The sequence below is a fragment of the Trichoderma harzianum genome, assembly GCF_003025095.1.
Source record: "Trichoderma harzianum CBS 226.95 unplaced genomic scaffold M431scaffold_17, whole genome shotgun sequence".
NCBI classification, from domain to species: Eukaryota; Fungi; Ascomycota; class Sordariomycetes; order Hypocreales; family Hypocreaceae; genus Trichoderma; species Trichoderma harzianum.
In genome coordinates, this window is record NW_020209265.1 from 439083 (window position 1) to 455207 (window position 16125).

Below are 16125 nucleotides of genomic sequence, written 5' to 3' on the forward strand. Positions count from 1 at the left end.
TCCTCTCAGGCAGAGAGATTTGCTCCTGGCTCAGTAACATACCATGCCAAATCTCCTCCGCTGACTTCTCGATGCGTGTTTCCCCTACCTAGATATTGGAATCGATTGGAAGTCCTGTACTCAATCTTGAAATCTTCCCATCGAGTCTCACCCATGAGTTCGAAGAAATGCGGCACTGAGCCAGGATATGGCCCCCAAACTTTGCCGTCTACCTTACCATTTTTGTACCAAGAGCGACACGGTGAAGTCCACACCATTTTCTCCATTATCGCATCTTTATGCTCTTGAAAATCGTTGACTGCTTCTCGAGTTGGCGACACGGATTTAACTCCCTGGGTTTGTATCTTTTCGACTGCTCTGAAAGCATACTTTAGCGTTTGCTCCAGACATGCGACTAATGAACCGTTTGCTAACGGAAAGTTTGGTCCTGTAGCCACTATAACTAACAATGTTAGCCGTCGGACTCTCGAGTTTCCTTTGGTGGATAAGACTCACTAAAGTAATTTGGAAATCCGGCTGCAGCCACTGAAAGATAAGATCGAGGTTCTTCTCTCCACTCGTCTCTCAAATCTACACCGTTTTCTCCAATGAGTGCAAATGACGGGCGGAACGAGTTGTCGAAGCCTGTGGCGCAGATGATGGCATCAAGAGCGAGGTTGGTTCCATCAGTCATTTGGACACCTGTAGGTGTAATGCGTCTAATCTCATCGCTTCTCACGACGATGTTGTCTTTGGCCAAAGCTTCAAGATAGCCGTGGCCAGGAGTCACTCTTATGTATTCGTTAGACTTTCATATCAATGCACGTAGTGTAGTTGGTTCTCACCTTCGGCATCCTACAGCGAATGTAGGTACTATTTTCGATATCAGTTCCGGATTCCCTCCCAAGGCCGTCTCCATATTCTGCCGAGTTTGCCTATACCACTCCTCTTGGACGGGCCCGTCCTTGAATTGGGCATGCCAGAATTTATTTGCAATGCTTGTTACGATCTGGTCCTTCGTAACAGATAGATCCTTTATAAATAGCTGGTTCCGTTACAGTAATTGCTACAATTGCGATTATAATGTTACGTTCCGTTATACCGTAGCGCCAAACAGGGCAAAAGATTAGGCCAATAATCGCAATTGTAGCAATTACTGTAACGGAACCAGCTATTTATAAAGGATCTATCTGTTACGAAGGACCAGATCGTAACACGATTCTTCCCTCCCGGTGGGCTTGTCCTCAAGCCCTGTAGCTATCTGATAGTAAACCCTAGCTATCTTCTGTAGCCCCGGAAATTAACCGCCTACAGTTGGACAATCGTAAGAAGGAGAAACCATACACCCTTGCGAGCATCGAGAAACAACAATTCACCTACAATAACGGAACTGTCGACCGCGAGACTGATCTCCTCGAGATCCGGTTCAGTGAAATTGAAGACATATTTAGTTTCGACATTGCAAATATCGCAGGATATGATGTACTCTTAGGATACGATTGGCTTGAGTTGCGCAACCCCGACATTAACTGGATTAGAGGCCAGGCGAGGTGGCGAACTCGCCCTGAACCAATTGATTTCAGAGACACCCTGTGACTAGATCAGGAGGATCGACAGGATGCCACGACATCCCCGACGATAGGATCAGTAACCCCTGTATTATACAAAGAAACGAAAAAACACACGGAAAAAGAAAAAGTCACAAAACAAGCATGATTTAAGGAGCCAGAGAAGCTCCCAAGGATAATTGAATACGTTAAGAAGCTAAAGAGAAAATAACTTAGATTTCTTAACTCGATCGTACAGAAGGTCAAGGAACTATACCACCGAGACCAAAAGACACCGGAACGTCTAAAGAACATACCACAAGACCTCCAGTATATACCAGTCTTCAACAAAGAACTTAACACCGGACTACTGGAATACAGCCAATAGGATTATAAGATTAAACTTATAGACAACAGAGTCCTAATGTTCAACAAGATCTATAACCTAAGCGCCACCGAGCTTAAAACACTCAATAAATAGATTAAGGACCAGCTAAAGAAAGGCTACATTAAACCTTTTAAATCCTCAGCAGGATATTCAGTTATATTTATGCCCAAAAAGAACGGTAAACTTCAACTTGTTATAGACTACCGATAATTAAACGCAATAACTAAGAAAGATATTACGCTACTACCACTGATTTCGGAAATCAAAGACTGGCTTACAGAAGCCAAGATCTTTACTTTATTAGATCTTAAAGGAGCGTACAACCTTATTTAGATTAAAAAAGGCAACGAATGGAAAACCGCCTTCTGCATAAGATATAGACTTTACGAATGCTAGGTAATGCCTTTTAGACTTACGAACGCCCCAGTATCTTTCCAGAAAATAATTAACTACGTATTATAAGACTACGTAGATTATTTTGTTATTATATACCTTAACGATATCCTCATCTACTCTAAGAACTTGGAAGAATATAAGGAATACGTTAAGAAGGTATTACAAATACTCTAAGATAATAAACTCCTGGTAGAACCTAAGAAATATAACTTCTATACGCAAAGGGTTACATTCCTAGGATATATTATTACCCCAGGCAGAGTCTAAATAAACCCTGAGAAACTTAAGGTAATTAACAATTAGGAACTGCCACAGAACGTTAAGCAAGTACAAAGCTTCTTAAGACTTACCAATTACTACTAACGCTTCATTAAGGACTTCTCAAAAATTGCCATACTACTTACGGACTTAACAAAGAAAGACGTTAAATTCAAATTAACACAAGACGCTCTAACAGCCTTCAAACGCCTTAAACAAGCTCTCATAAATACACCAGTACTTATAATATTTAACCTAAATAAACCTATTATAATCAAAACCAACGCCTTAGATTATGCAATTAGGGAAGTACTTAGCCAACCAGACGACATAAAGAAAAAGAGGCTTAGACCTATTACCTACTTCTCTAAGAAACTATATAAACTAGAACTCAGATATCCCATCTACGACAAAGAGTTCATGGCTATATACTAAGCGCTTAGCAAGCAGTATTAGAGACACTACTGTAAAGGAAGTTAATTTCCAGTAATAATCCTTACGGACTACTGGAATATTACTTACTTTATAATAATATAAGAACTATCCCGTAGATAAGTTAAATACTATAAACGACTCTCCGAGTTTAAGCTTACTATTAAACACTGCAGCGGATCAGACAACGGACGCGCTAACGTACTTAGCAGGTGCTTAGACCACTTCTAAGAAATCCCGGAAGTTAAGGTATAAATACTAGAGAAAAACTAGTACAGAGACCTAGTCATCCGATTGATTGACACCTTGTACTAAATCGAGATAGACGACCCGATCATTAACGATATAAAGGAATACATTAAGAACTGGGAAAACGAATAATACCCAGAAGGTATTTCTATAGATACTGGATACCTGACACTAGATAGACTTATCTAGGTACTAGAAGATTTACGAAGTAAAGTAGTAAAATCAGTCCACGTACATAAGCTTAACGGGTACCGTAGAATTAGAAAAACTACATAACAAATTGCACGATACTTCAAATTTAAAGGTATTAAGAAATAGGTACAGAAGGTTGTATTAGAATATATGACATACGGACGAGCCAAAAGCTTTAAGCATAAACCCTACGGACAGCTACAACCGCTACCTATACTACAACAACTATAGGAATCGATCTTATTTGACCTAATTACTAAACTACCTCCTTTAAGAAAACCAGTTACAAGGGTACTCTATAACAGCATCTTTATAGTAGTTAACAGACTTACGAAAATAGCCTACTTTATACTATTTAAGGAAGCCAGCGATGTAGAAGAATTAGCTTACGTGATAATAAGATACGTTATAAGTAACTATAGACTGCCAGGAGACATGATCTCCGACAGAGGAAATACATTTATATCCAAATTCTGGAAAGTACTTACAGCTAGACTAGGAATAAATCACAAGGCTAGTACAGCCTACCACCTATAGACAGACGGACAGACGGAAAGGATCAACCAAATAATTAAGACCTACCTACGCTATTACATTAATTTTAAGCAAAACGACTAGGTAGAACTCCTCCCCGTCGCATAACTCGTATACAACAGCACGGAATCTAAATTAACTAGGAAATCACTATTCTTCCTAAACTATAGATTTAAACCTAAAGCCTACCGACCGCTAAGGTAAGGAGAAGATGTCGAAAAAGCTATAATTAAGGCAGAAGACATAATTGAATTACATAACGAACTGCGATGATAACTTGAATTCGTTTGACAAAGGATAATTAAATACGCAGACAGAAACAGGATTGGAGAACCAACCCTTTAGGAAGGGGACATGGTCTGGCTCCACCGACATACACGAGGAAATAAATAAGTAAACATTAAGATAAACAGGCTAAGCGATAAACTTGATTTTAAGAAACTTAGACCTTATAGGATTCTAAGAAAAATCGGAGAAGTAAATTATAAACTTGAACTTCCAGAACAACAGGAAAAACGAGGAAAACATATATATCCAATATTCTACATCTTTCTGTTAGAAAAAGCATAAATTAATAAAGAAACTAGAAGGTTTATCTAGGATGAAATTATTGTTGAAGAAGAGGAAGAAGAATATAAGGTAAAAGACATTAATGCAATAAAGATAGGAGAAGACGGCAAACAATGCTATAGGATATAATAGGAGAAAGGGGAAAAAAAAGAAGAAATATAAGAACCTATTAAGTATCTTAAGAACTTAATGGCGCTGGTAGAAAAACTCTATTAAAGCCTAGGGATTATACCAGCTTAAGATCTATTAATAATATTCTTAAATAATCTACTAACTCTAAAGAAGCAGGGATAACCTTAGAAAAACCCTCTGCTAACTGTATTATAGCAGCCTAAAAAGCGGCCTTTACTTTACGCTTCTTTTATTCTAACTACTCTAACTCTGCTAAATTATTAATACCCCGGGATACTGTATACACTGCTTTTTTAGACTATTCTTTACATTATTTCCAAAGATAAATAACTTTAGCTATAAGATTTGCAATTTCCTCTTTAACGGCTTTAACCTTACTATTGAGCTAGTTGCGCCGATGGGAAATATATAATAATTATTAAGGTATAAGAAATACCTTATAATAAGATTTATAATCCTCGATATACTTTAAGCAGCGACTTAAGTCAACCTCGGAAGCTAAATACTAGGATCCTTTCTTTTTATAATAGAAGCAGGGTTTTATTTCGACGGATCGCGATAATATAGAAGCAGTAAGGGCTATACTCCTATTAAGTTTTTTCTTCTTTCCTTTTATATTAGCCGAGTTAGTAGATTTTTAAACGCGGAAAGTCATTTTGGTGACGAACAGGTAATAGAATAAGAAGAATACCTATAAGTGGGAGGTATAGATACTTATATGCTAGATCACCTGGTCTTGGGGATAAGACCAATAGGAGGGGGAGAATCGTGTTACGACCCAGCTCTTATGGTTGCAACAAGGGGCCTACAGGGTAGGTACTCCTGGATTAACGTTAGGCCGCGCAGCTAATTAGGAAGCAGTCGACGGGAATTAACGTTGATTCTAATTGACGTAGGAATAAATTAATTAAGATCATAAGCAATTCCACTCAACTCTAGAATACACGACTGGATATATAAGTTCACTTTATATCACTTATTAGAATACTTAGATAGCCAGTTGTTATCACAGCGTTTACAATACAATCAGATTGGAACACAGACATCTACTCTTATTCGTATTACTAGCTGGTGATAAGATTGCCCGTTTACCGACCTGACCGTTTCCGCCAACATAAACCATAGAACCACTCTAAGGTTTGTCCCTTGGGAACAGCTAACCTATATTAATCTATAGGCACCGGTTCGTCACAATGCTTTCAATTTCTTTTCGATACTTTAGAAATTCGTTGGGATTATTACGCCATTCTTCCCTCTGTTCATCAGAATAGACGAGTTCTCGACCTTCAGGGATATACTTTGCACCGAATTCTTGAGTGATCCATGACGGAGACCGGTTAAAAGAAATCAACGATTTGACTTCTGGTTAATTGAAGCATTCATCAGCATATAGAATGTTCTTTAGATGAAGTAAAAATGCTGTAAAGCCTTTGCTTACCTTTTTGAAGCTTCGGCACCATCTGAATAGCTGATGATCCAGAGCCAATAACACCGATGGTTTTCCCCTTGAATGAGTAATTGGAATCCCAAATTGCTGAGTGGACTAGGTGACCTTTGTAAGTGTCTAGGCCATCAATGCTAGGCCACTTCCATTGGCTAAGGTATGATCCCAGTTAGTTACCACAAAATGGCCAGATCTGGGTTGATAACGTACTTGAGCATTCCACAGACATTAATAAGAACTTCGCACTCATCTTCAATGATGATGGACCCTTCTTTCTCAATCTTGAGCTTCCATTGGCCAACGTATTCATCCCATCTCGCCTCAACCACTCGATGATTGAAGTTTACATATTGATATACTCCATAGGCTTTCGCACGGCCTTTGTAGTATTCGAAAACCTCTTCAGCGCCAACATATGCCCTAGACCAGGATGGGTTTCCCTCCCAAGAGTATGTATATGTATGTCCGGGATTATCAACCGAACATCTGTTATCGCTGATATTAGTGATCAGATGATGAACTTGGCTTACGCTATACTTACCCAGGGTAGCGATTTTCCAGCCAAGTTCCGCCCACATCGTGGTTCTTCTCATAAATGACAAGAGTCGTCGGGCGATCTTGAAACGTCTCGCGAAAGAGCTTCACAGCGGCAATACCTCCGATTCCGGCTCCTACAACCACCACCCGGACGGGCCTTGGCTCTCCGATCCATTGGTCAGAAACTGTATAAGTTGGCTTTGAGCCCATAGCTTTTACTGATATAACTGTAGAATTAGTTCAACGACGCAGTGTTCTGCTTTTTCACGCTCAGAATTATGTTGCAAATGCCACAAAGGAACTTCGCGCCCCCGCAGCTATTCCCATATATATATCCCACATTAATTATAATTGATGGCTACATTGTTCTTCTTGGCGTTACATTCTGACGCACGCACGGATATGGGCTCTGCAACTCGTCGGCGATTATCGGCTCATGCCCACATCTAGGCCGCACTCGCATAGCAACCTGGCCTATTGAAACATTGAGAATGCCCTTTTGAAGCAGTACAACCCTACTTATGCATGGGAGACATCTGGATCACATAACAGGGAATGCATCAAGACTTCACGACGACGTGCGATATGGTTCATCTGGGTTCAAGTTCAGAATCGAAGTACAGAGAACGTGTTTAGCTTTAAAGAAGAGCACATGCCAGTCGAAATTGCAATCGGTTAAACAAGGTTGGGATATGGAATTGTTAGTCTTTTGTCTGAAGGATAATCGACATGAAGTTACGGGTGTTTACTTTACATAGACTATGGAGCCATGAGGAGGCCGACTATAAGTTTGAGGCTGCACTCTCTATGACATGAACTTGGGTATAACCATTAATGGCGAAAAGCTCCTGTATATCCCCCACAAAGATTCTACAGCTCATCTCCATCTTCTCCATATAGAGATGGCACGATTGGGCATGGAGATACTGATGGCTATCTGTCGTGCTGGTGATTCGCCAGGCCAAAGAGTCCAATGTACAACACTTTATGACTTGAGATCCCGGATTATAATCCAACCCCTGCTTGCCACGTCATTGTTTACAAGTGTGGTTGGAAAGACTGAAGCGAGGCTTCAATGCTACACACAACATTGATCTGCTATATCTCGGTGTTTTTTCGCCAATGAAATTCCAAAGATTCTGAATATCGCCAATTACTCGTTACTTCGGATAGAACACATCATGAGCGGGGTTGGAGACCCCCTGCAGCCTGGTTGTACAGAGGCTGAAAATGCGGCCAGGTCTGGCTCAGCCACCGCTCGGCTGACTCTCTCTGCCTGGGCTTCTTTTGTTTCGCATTTTGGAAACGGAGGTGGAGTCTTATATTTCATCGCCGAAATTATCTCTCAGGCAGCGCTTAATCTGACTGTGTTTTCGGCGGCGCGTTATTAGTTGCAAGCGCATCCACACTTACGGCTGGTGATAATGGATAGCGACACTTTGGCGGATGGTCTTGAAGGTAAACGCCTACTCCTCGTTTTCTATCCATCCATGTCCCCTCCTTTATGTATCAAGACGGAGCAGCACTTCCTTAATGGGGTGCAAAGAATGCACTCAGTAATAAGCATGCATGACTAACTAGGGTTCAACGGCAGGACGGGTTGACTCTACATATGGCATACCGATCGGGCCCTTGAGTAATAATACTACCCTGGTGGTTGAGTTGGTTGAGAAACTTCGCCGTAAGTTGCCCTTAAAAGCCATTCATCCAAATGACTTGGCATACACGCGAATTTCTTCGTGGTTATCACCGTACTACTTCCGTGTGTTGTGGTAACTACGCTGGCACATCAATATTTGGATCCCATTACAAGAATGTTGCTGACCTGTGTGTCGAAGATCAGTCCCTCCATTCAGTCCAAAAGAAGATATCTTCAGAGAAGCGCCGCTGATTGCTGGCATCTACCAGCGAGATAAAAAAGTCGTCAGCATCGACAAGTCGGACCCAGCCTCTGTTAAAAAATATTTAGAGCACGACCTTGATGTCCGGCGGTTAAACGAAATCCACAAGCACCTTTGGTTGGCCGGTTTACCGCAAGCCTGTCGAGCATTGCATGACCAAGTCAGAATTGGGCGGCAGATTCACATCTCGGAGATGGCACATCTCCACCTTGTTTGGCGCGACAACATCCTGTACCTGAAGCCGCTGCCGGATTATCTTCTAAGCTATTCTTTCTGGACAGACAAGCTCTGCGCTGACCGTGAACTTTTTGAGAGTGCCAAGGGATTTCTCTACTCTTACACCTGGTTAATATGCAGCAAAAGCGACTTACGGATTGCACATGAGAAAGGGCTTGTATCAGAAACCATCACATGGGAGAAATGGGCCCCTTTCTCTGCAGCTGTGGTGTCCGGCATCAACGGCGATCTCAGTGACATCAACCCGAGATATGTTTATGGTGAATTACGTCTCACACGACTGAACATAATAAGCAGATTCTGCACAAACACATTTGAATTCAAGACTATAATTCGCGGATATGAATACGGCTATCGCCAATACTCGACTTATCTCGAAAGGAACTTCAAATGGGTTTTGACTGCCTTCATCTATATAACTGTGGTTCTGGCAGCTATGCAAGTGGGACTGGCCACTACCAAACTGAACGAGAACGCAATGTTTAACCGCGCGTCATACGTGTTTACCATGTTCTCCATCTTGGCTCCAATCATCTCTTTAACAATCGGGTCATTTTTTATACTAGTCCTTATAATTTTTAATCTTCGTTATGCGCTAAGTCGACGAGCAATATCTCATAAGGAATTCGCAAGATCTTTTGGAAACGAATCTTTACAAGCTTATAGTCATTGACAGGATAATTAAACGTGGTTACCTCACTCACTTTCATTTGTTTTCTATTACTTTCAAGTTCTGAATCTTGACATTTCTTACTTTATCCAAAATCCATTACACCAAAATAACTTAATTGTACTTAGCCCCCGAACTATAATGATGCGAACGATGACTCTATAGCTCCAACTAGCTGGCCTTTTCTTTCTTGGAGCTTGTATACGATAAACAATTTTGTCGGGATTTTTAAGACTTACTCTTTCTATGATGCTATAAAAATACACTACTTCTATGACTCTCTTGCATGATCAATGAGACAGTAAATGCTAAAGGCGTATTACCGTATTACCTTCACACTCAGTCACAAAGTGCAAGGAGAAGTGAGAAATGATATTGTCATCAGTCTTTAGAGTTGTTTATACGAGGAAGACAGTTGAGAGTGGCCAGTGCCTGGGCTTGATTAAAGAAGATATATCTGTTCAATTACTGTCTAGTAACAGAGCGTAATATTATACCCATTAAAGTTAGATCTATGTGTTCATACAAAACTTAATATACCCTTTTAATCATCATCCCTTTCGACGCTAACTTCTCAACCTCCCGAAGCAGTTTTTCGTCGGACTTCCACATGAGAGGTAGCCAAGGCGGATATTTGAACCATTTTTTGAGAAACTGTGGTCGAACGATGACATGCAGATGCAAGTGGTGGACTGAAATAGTGTCTGGAAAACGGAAACGAAGGAAACTGAAGCGACCAAAAAAGATCCTCCCACCTCGATGATACCCAGAGTGGATTTCGGAAGGAGACAACCCAGGACGCCTGCTCAGGAGGAGGCGCTTTAACTCATCCATTGACCGCACTGATTTTTTGCGAGTAAAAGATCTGCGTTAATTGAAGTCCTCAGGCAGATGTAAGATTAATAGTGTATGACTTACGTAGCTCAAGGTGTTCAGAGCTGAGATTTTCGATATCCCGGATATGTGATCTGGGTAGGATGAGCCAGTGCGCCTCTCCTGCGTTTGTTATATTGTTGATAGCTATGCATAGATCATTCTAAGTAGAATATTAGTACTTCTTGCCGTGGCCTTTCTCAAAAGATGTGAAAAGACTCACCTCGACGATGATCTCGTTGGCTTTAATGTTGCAGAATATGCATTTCTTTTGGAAATGTTCGGCCCACTGAAGATTGGCAAGGTAGCGGAATACTTCCTTGATTTTCTGCAGCATTATGGATGGAATTCCGGAGAGAGGGCAAAGACGAAGGCGAATGGGTCAAGACGAGAAAACGGCAATGAGCCGAATTTATAATTGACACGATTTAAGTTCCTTTTTGCTCCCCTTTGTTATATCCTTTAACAACCCACAGATCAATTATTGTCCCGTGATAGGCTCATGCGCTGTGTTGTAGGCCTCGGACAAAGCCCTGGAGCCTGGAGCGCTGCGGCGCTGTGGTGGGAATAATTCTGGCTGCGCCTCAACTACAAGACTAAAGCCGAGGCTTTGTGCTATAGTCTGACTGTATGGAGAAATGGTAGCGTATTATTGCCTGAATCATTCCAGGCGTTGCAAGAACCTTTGTCTCCATAGTTAGCTCCAGTCTTTCTCTATACTATCGGCTTTATTGAAGAGCTGCCTGATCAAAGAAGTCCTAAGACTGGCACCACTGGATTTCTCATGGCACTATCACCACCACCAATGTTGCCACGACGTTAGCCGCTGGCGCCAAATCTGAGCGCAACTAAAACTACGCTCGAATACAGTGCTAGGGCAATATTAAACAAACGAGTCACTTAATTAAGAGATGCCCCTCTTCTATATGTACATCAAAGTTACCTTGAAGCAAACCATTCTTTAAATAAGTCTCATGAATATCATCTGAAATTGGAAGAAATGAGTGCGGTGGGGCTATTACAATCTCACTTCCGCACCGCCAGGGCTGATCCTCAAGCATGCGTTCACTGTTTGCCGCCGATACTGCGTTAGAAACGCCATTTGCTCCGCCTCATGTGCCCAGGGCCTTGAAGGGGATCGATGAAATTTTCAACTGTATCTCAGGCTTTTTTCAGCTTCTCCGCGATGACTTCGAGATAACCCAGAAAAGCATCCACCCGGTCCAAGGTAGAACGCCGTAGCAGCTGAGTTTCAGGTGGTTGTCACAGCTAAACCAACGGGCAAGATCTATAATCAAGGCTCCATACTCTATCTTCGCGCCAAGGGTGTAAAAGTTATGCTCTATGGGGAGCATTTTGATGGAACTAGGACGGCTGCTGCTTTTACACCGGATAGGTAGAGATTTTGGGTTCATGGCCATAACATCAGGTGCTTTTAAAATGATTCCATCAAGTATTGTGTCTATTTTAACCATGGCTGGGAGAGAACATACGTCTCTCTAATGTGAACCCATGAAAATATTCTCACTAAATTTAAAGTGTCAGGGAAAGTGTGTTGTCGAAAGAATGGTCCTAAATTTAGCTTGTATAGACTGACTTACATCCTAAGCTCACAACTTCATCCTATCTCAACTTCTGGTAAACATTGACCGATCTAATGTTACTTTGGAAATACCATAAAGTTCCCAAATTCCTCCATCCTTCTCACTCAGCCGAATTGGCAAATTGCATTTTGTGAAGTTGAGCATTGATGTGTAGAAATTGTATGTGTACTCCAACATAGCGAGGAAATTAATAATTGCAGCTCATTATTTCGTTGTATACATTTTGTTCCACCTATTGGCGGATTTTGCGTATAACTGGTCTGAAAAATCCTCCTTCTGCTGGTGTATTGATCCATTTAGGAAATCTTAAACGCTCGAATAGTGACACATCAAAACTCGACTCTTGGAATCTTCTCATAATTGCTTCCCAATCTTTTGCAGTACATTTATTCAGGCGACCTCCATTCTGAGCAAGAAGTGTCATTACTTGATGTGCTTGCTTCTCGATAGACAGATTATAGTAGTAGTATATCTGCATAGCATAACAATCCAGCGGCGTGTGTCCAAGTGAATCCATCATATTCGTATTTATTTTTCTTTGAATAAGGTATTTAGTCATGCTGTGAGAACAGAAATGAATAAGATATGCTGTGTTTGGCACCATAATACTAGGTGAACTCTTACGGATGCCCCAAGCAGGAATTTGCACGGCCATTTCTAGATTTTTAAATCTTTTGATAATATCGAGACATAAAAGAGATAAAGCATTGGAGAATTGATGAGTCCGCATTTCGGTCCGTAACCAGAGGAGAGCGTCAGCTAAGCAGTCAGCATGATTTTCGAAAGGGAAATCATGAGCAGTTAAAAAGTCGATCATCTGCACAGCCTCTTCATGGGTAACTTGGCCATGAGATATTGCATCAAAAACGAATAGTGCGCAATAATCCATGGATCTGGACATGATTGATGGATCAGATTGTACAGCGTCCTCGATAAAGAGGCGAGGATGAGCCTGGAAAGCCAATTGAAGTGGAGATCCCGAGTCCGAATTGGAGGGTGAAAGTCTTTGCGGGTTACACTTTGAATAAAGGTCAAGAGATTGAAATATGGGGCCGTCCGAAAAAAACGAATACAAGCTCCTCCCAGTCGTTTCTTCGGAACACTTGGCATGGCGCCAAAGTTCATATCTTCGTCCGTAACTCCCATTTTCCTCTCCAGGAATTTTGAGAAGGGTAAGCTTTACGAGAAAAGTGTGCCCGTTATCGCTGATAGCATGCGTGCCTGACCGCAGAACAATATTTTTGAACTCTGGCAGTTGAACAAAATCTACAGTCGTCTGGTGCAGTAACTGAAGTTTATGTGGCTTATGGATTCCAATAAGCCCGCCAGTATAAGTTCTCAACAAAGTAGCCCAATGCTCAGGGGTGCGTTCATCCTGGTTCTCAAGAATTTGGCGCAGCTCGGAAAAGCGTGTGAAGTTCAAGCAGCAAAGAATTTTTGGCACATCGGCAAGATAAATCTCATCTCCTTTAGCAACAACTTCAAGTAAACAAAATGCCTCGCGGCGGAAAGATTGAGGTATCCGTTCCACTATGGTGCTGTAGTACTCAACTAAGTCCTCGGGAAGATTTTGCAAAGCGATCCGTAGTTCGCTGGATAGAGCTTCACTGCTGCTACCCGGTAGAGCAGCTGCTGCAGTCTTGGACAAGTCTTGCAACACCAACTTAACCCATAAGAAAACACCCTTGGCTCGCTTCACAATCTCTTCCACCAATTGGAAAAGTTCTTGTGAGCCAGGGCATTCATTGTTTATGACATGGGTGCAAAGTTCGCGGATATCATTGTCGGTATGCTCATGAATCTGAAAACCAGGGCAATTGGGAAACGCGTCCTTGAAGGCATCCCATGGTCGGCTGGAAAAGAGAATCTTGATACGTGTGCGACTGTTTCGTGGCTTTGTTATGTCCTTCAGGAACTCTGCAATAAATTCTGGCGGCCCGTCGTGTTCATCAAGCGCGTCAATGAAAATGCATAGATCTAGATCCATTGATTGTTGATCTCTGACTCGATGTAGGGCTTTCTTCAGATTTTGGAGCGTCCAAATGTCGTCTCCGGTCAAATATTGAGTATTTTCGCGGTCGTGGTGTCCATCTATGAAGCTTCCAACTCGTTCAGTCTTCTTTTGAGTGGCTAATGCTCGTATTGTTGCGACGTTCTGAGAGGCGTGTTTTATTATCGCTTGAATTAATGAAAGGCTATCGGGGGCTTGCTCTAATACTTGGCTGAGAATGCTACGGAGCAGACCCTCAAATGACTTTTGAATGAGATTACCGCGGTAATGGAAGAAGAAATTTGCTTCAACGTGTACAGCTTTACTATACCATCCATGTAATAGCTGTGATGTGCGCGTATCGTTGTAGAGAAATTTCATGAAAGTTGACTTTCCAGAGGCAGGCCGTCCAGAAACCTAGTAGAGACCGTCACCTTTTTGTAGCCAAATTTTTAATCCAATTGAAGGGTCTTCAAATGCCCATTCAAAGGAGCAACCGGCGTTTTTGTCGATCTGCTGCAACCTTTCAGCTCTCTCATCTACCCATAAAGGTTGTGTGACGAACCGGGTCCTATAGGCACTATAGGTTAGCTGTTTCCAAGGGACAAACCTTAGAATAGTTCTATGGTTTATGTTAGCGGAGCGATCAGGTCGGTAACAGGCAATCTTATCACCAGCTAGTAATACAAATAAAAGTAAATATCTATATTCCAATCTAATTATATTATAAACGCTATAGCTGTAATAACAACTAACTATCTAAGTATTCTAATAAGTAACATAAAGTAAACTTATATATCCAGTTATATATTCTAAAGTCAAGTAAAATCGCTCATAATCTTAATCAATTCATTCCTACGTTAATTAAAATTAATGTTAATTCCCGTCGACCGCTTCTTAATTAGCTACGCAACCCGACGTTAATCCAGGAGTACCTACCCTAAAGGCCCCTTATCGCAACCATAAAAGCTGGGTCATAACACAATTCTCCCCCTCCTATTAGTCTTATCCCCAAGACCAGGTAATCTAGCATATAAGTATCCACACCTCCCACTTATAGGTATTTTTCTTATTCTATTACCTATTCGTCGCCAAAATAACTTTCCGCATTCAAAAATCTACTAACTTAGCTAATACAAAAGGGAAAAAGAAGAAACTTAATAAAAGTATAGCACTTACTACTTCTATATTATCGCAATCCATCAAAATAAAACCCTACTTTTATTACAAAAAGAAAGAATCCTAGTATTTAGCTTCCGAAGTTAACTCAAATCGCTACTCAAAATATATTAAAGATCACAAATCTTATTATAAAGCATTTCTTACACCTTAATAATTATTACGTATTTCCCATTAGCGCAACCAGCTTAACAGCAAGGTTAAAGCCATTAAAAAGGAAATCGCAAATCTTATAGCTAAAGTTATTTATCTTCGGAAATAACATAAGGAATAGTCTAAAAAGGCAATACATATAATATCCCAGGGTATTAATAATTTAATAAAGCTAGAGCAGTTAAAACAGAAGGAGCATAAGGCAGAGGCCGCTCTTCAGGCTGCTACAACGCAGTTAGCAAAAGGTTCTTCCAGGGTTATCCCTACTTCTTTAGAATTAGTAGATTATTTAAGGATATTATCAATAGATCCTAAGCTAGCATAATCCCTAGGCTTTAATAAAGTTTTTCTACTAGCACCATTAAGTTCTTAAGGTACTTAATAAGTTCCTATATTTCTTCTTTTTCTTCCCCTTTTTCCTATTATACCCTATAGCATCGTTTGCCATCTTCTCCTATTTTTATTACATTAATATCTTTTACCTCGTATTCTTCTTCATCTCCTTTAATAATAATTTCGTCCTAAATAAATCTTCCAGTTTCTTTATTAATTTATACTTTTTCTAACAGTAAAATATAAAATATTAAATACATATATTTTCCTTGTTTTTCCTATCGTTCTAAAAGTTTAAGTTTATAGTTTACTTCTCCGATTTTTCTTAAAATCTTATAAAGTCTAAGTTTTTTAAAATCAAGTTTATCACTTAGCCTATTCATTTTAATATTTACTTACTTATTTCCTCGTATATATTAGTAAAGCCAGACTATATCCCCTTCCTAAAGGGTTAATCCTCCAATCCTATTTTATTAGTCTATAGCTATAAGCTATAGCTATAGCTATAAGAAAATAGAGCTTATAGC

The 16125-nt window shown here is 40.6% G+C and overlaps 5 protein-coding genes across 5 annotated transcripts; 2 read left to right on the top strand and 3 right to left on the bottom strand.

Annotated features, from left to right (window-relative positions):
- Window positions 1-5: 5 nt before the first annotated feature.
- M431DRAFT_126095 (hypothetical protein) lies at window positions 6-6950 on the bottom strand (the record flags this gene model as incomplete). The annotated part of the gene is made up of 7 exons (XM_024912264.1): window positions 6663-6950; window positions 6332-6607; window positions 6116-6273; window positions 5870-6039; window positions 825-988; window positions 496-770; window positions 6-436 (listed from the first exon to the last, which is right to left on the bottom strand). Exons 1-7 carry the CDS (start codon window positions 6866-6868, stop codon window positions 6-8), a joined length of 1680 nt encoding a protein of 559 aa, XP_024769359.1. The 5' UTR covers window positions 6869-6950.
- A 1469-nt stretch (window positions 6951-8419) lies between these two features.
- M431DRAFT_512825 (hypothetical protein) lies at window positions 8420-9728 on the top strand. The gene has a single exon (XM_024919912.1). It carries the CDS (start codon window positions 8753-8755, stop codon window positions 9467-9469), a length of 717 nt encoding a protein of 238 aa, XP_024769360.1. The 5' UTR covers window positions 8420-8752; the 3' UTR covers window positions 9470-9728.
- Window positions 9729-9997: 269 nt separating this feature from the next.
- Window positions 9998-10676, bottom strand: M431DRAFT_97307 (hypothetical protein; the record flags this gene model as incomplete). Its single annotated transcript, XM_024924919.1, has 3 exons — window positions 9998-10308; window positions 10385-10502; window positions 10563-10676. 3 exons carry the CDS (start codon window positions 10674-10676, stop codon window positions 9998-10000), a joined length of 543 nt encoding a protein of 180 aa, XP_024769361.1.
- A 722-nt stretch (window positions 10677-11398) lies between these two features.
- Window positions 11399-11739, top strand: M431DRAFT_500145 (hypothetical protein; the record flags this gene model as incomplete). Its single annotated transcript, XM_024917889.1, has 2 exons — window positions 11399-11567; window positions 11609-11739. 2 exons carry the CDS (start codon window positions 11399-11401, stop codon window positions 11737-11739), a joined length of 300 nt encoding a protein of 99 aa, XP_024769362.1.
- A 373-nt stretch (window positions 11740-12112) lies between these two features.
- On the bottom strand, window positions 12113-14314 carry M431DRAFT_542944 (hypothetical protein; the record flags this gene model as incomplete). Its single annotated transcript, XM_024921137.1, has 1 exon — window positions 12113-14314. The coding sequence occupies one exon, from the start codon at window positions 14312-14314 to the stop codon at window positions 12176-12178; it is 2139 nt and encodes a 712-aa protein (XP_024769363.1). The 3' UTR covers window positions 12113-12175.
- Between the last annotated feature and the right edge of the window lie 1811 nt (window positions 14315-16125).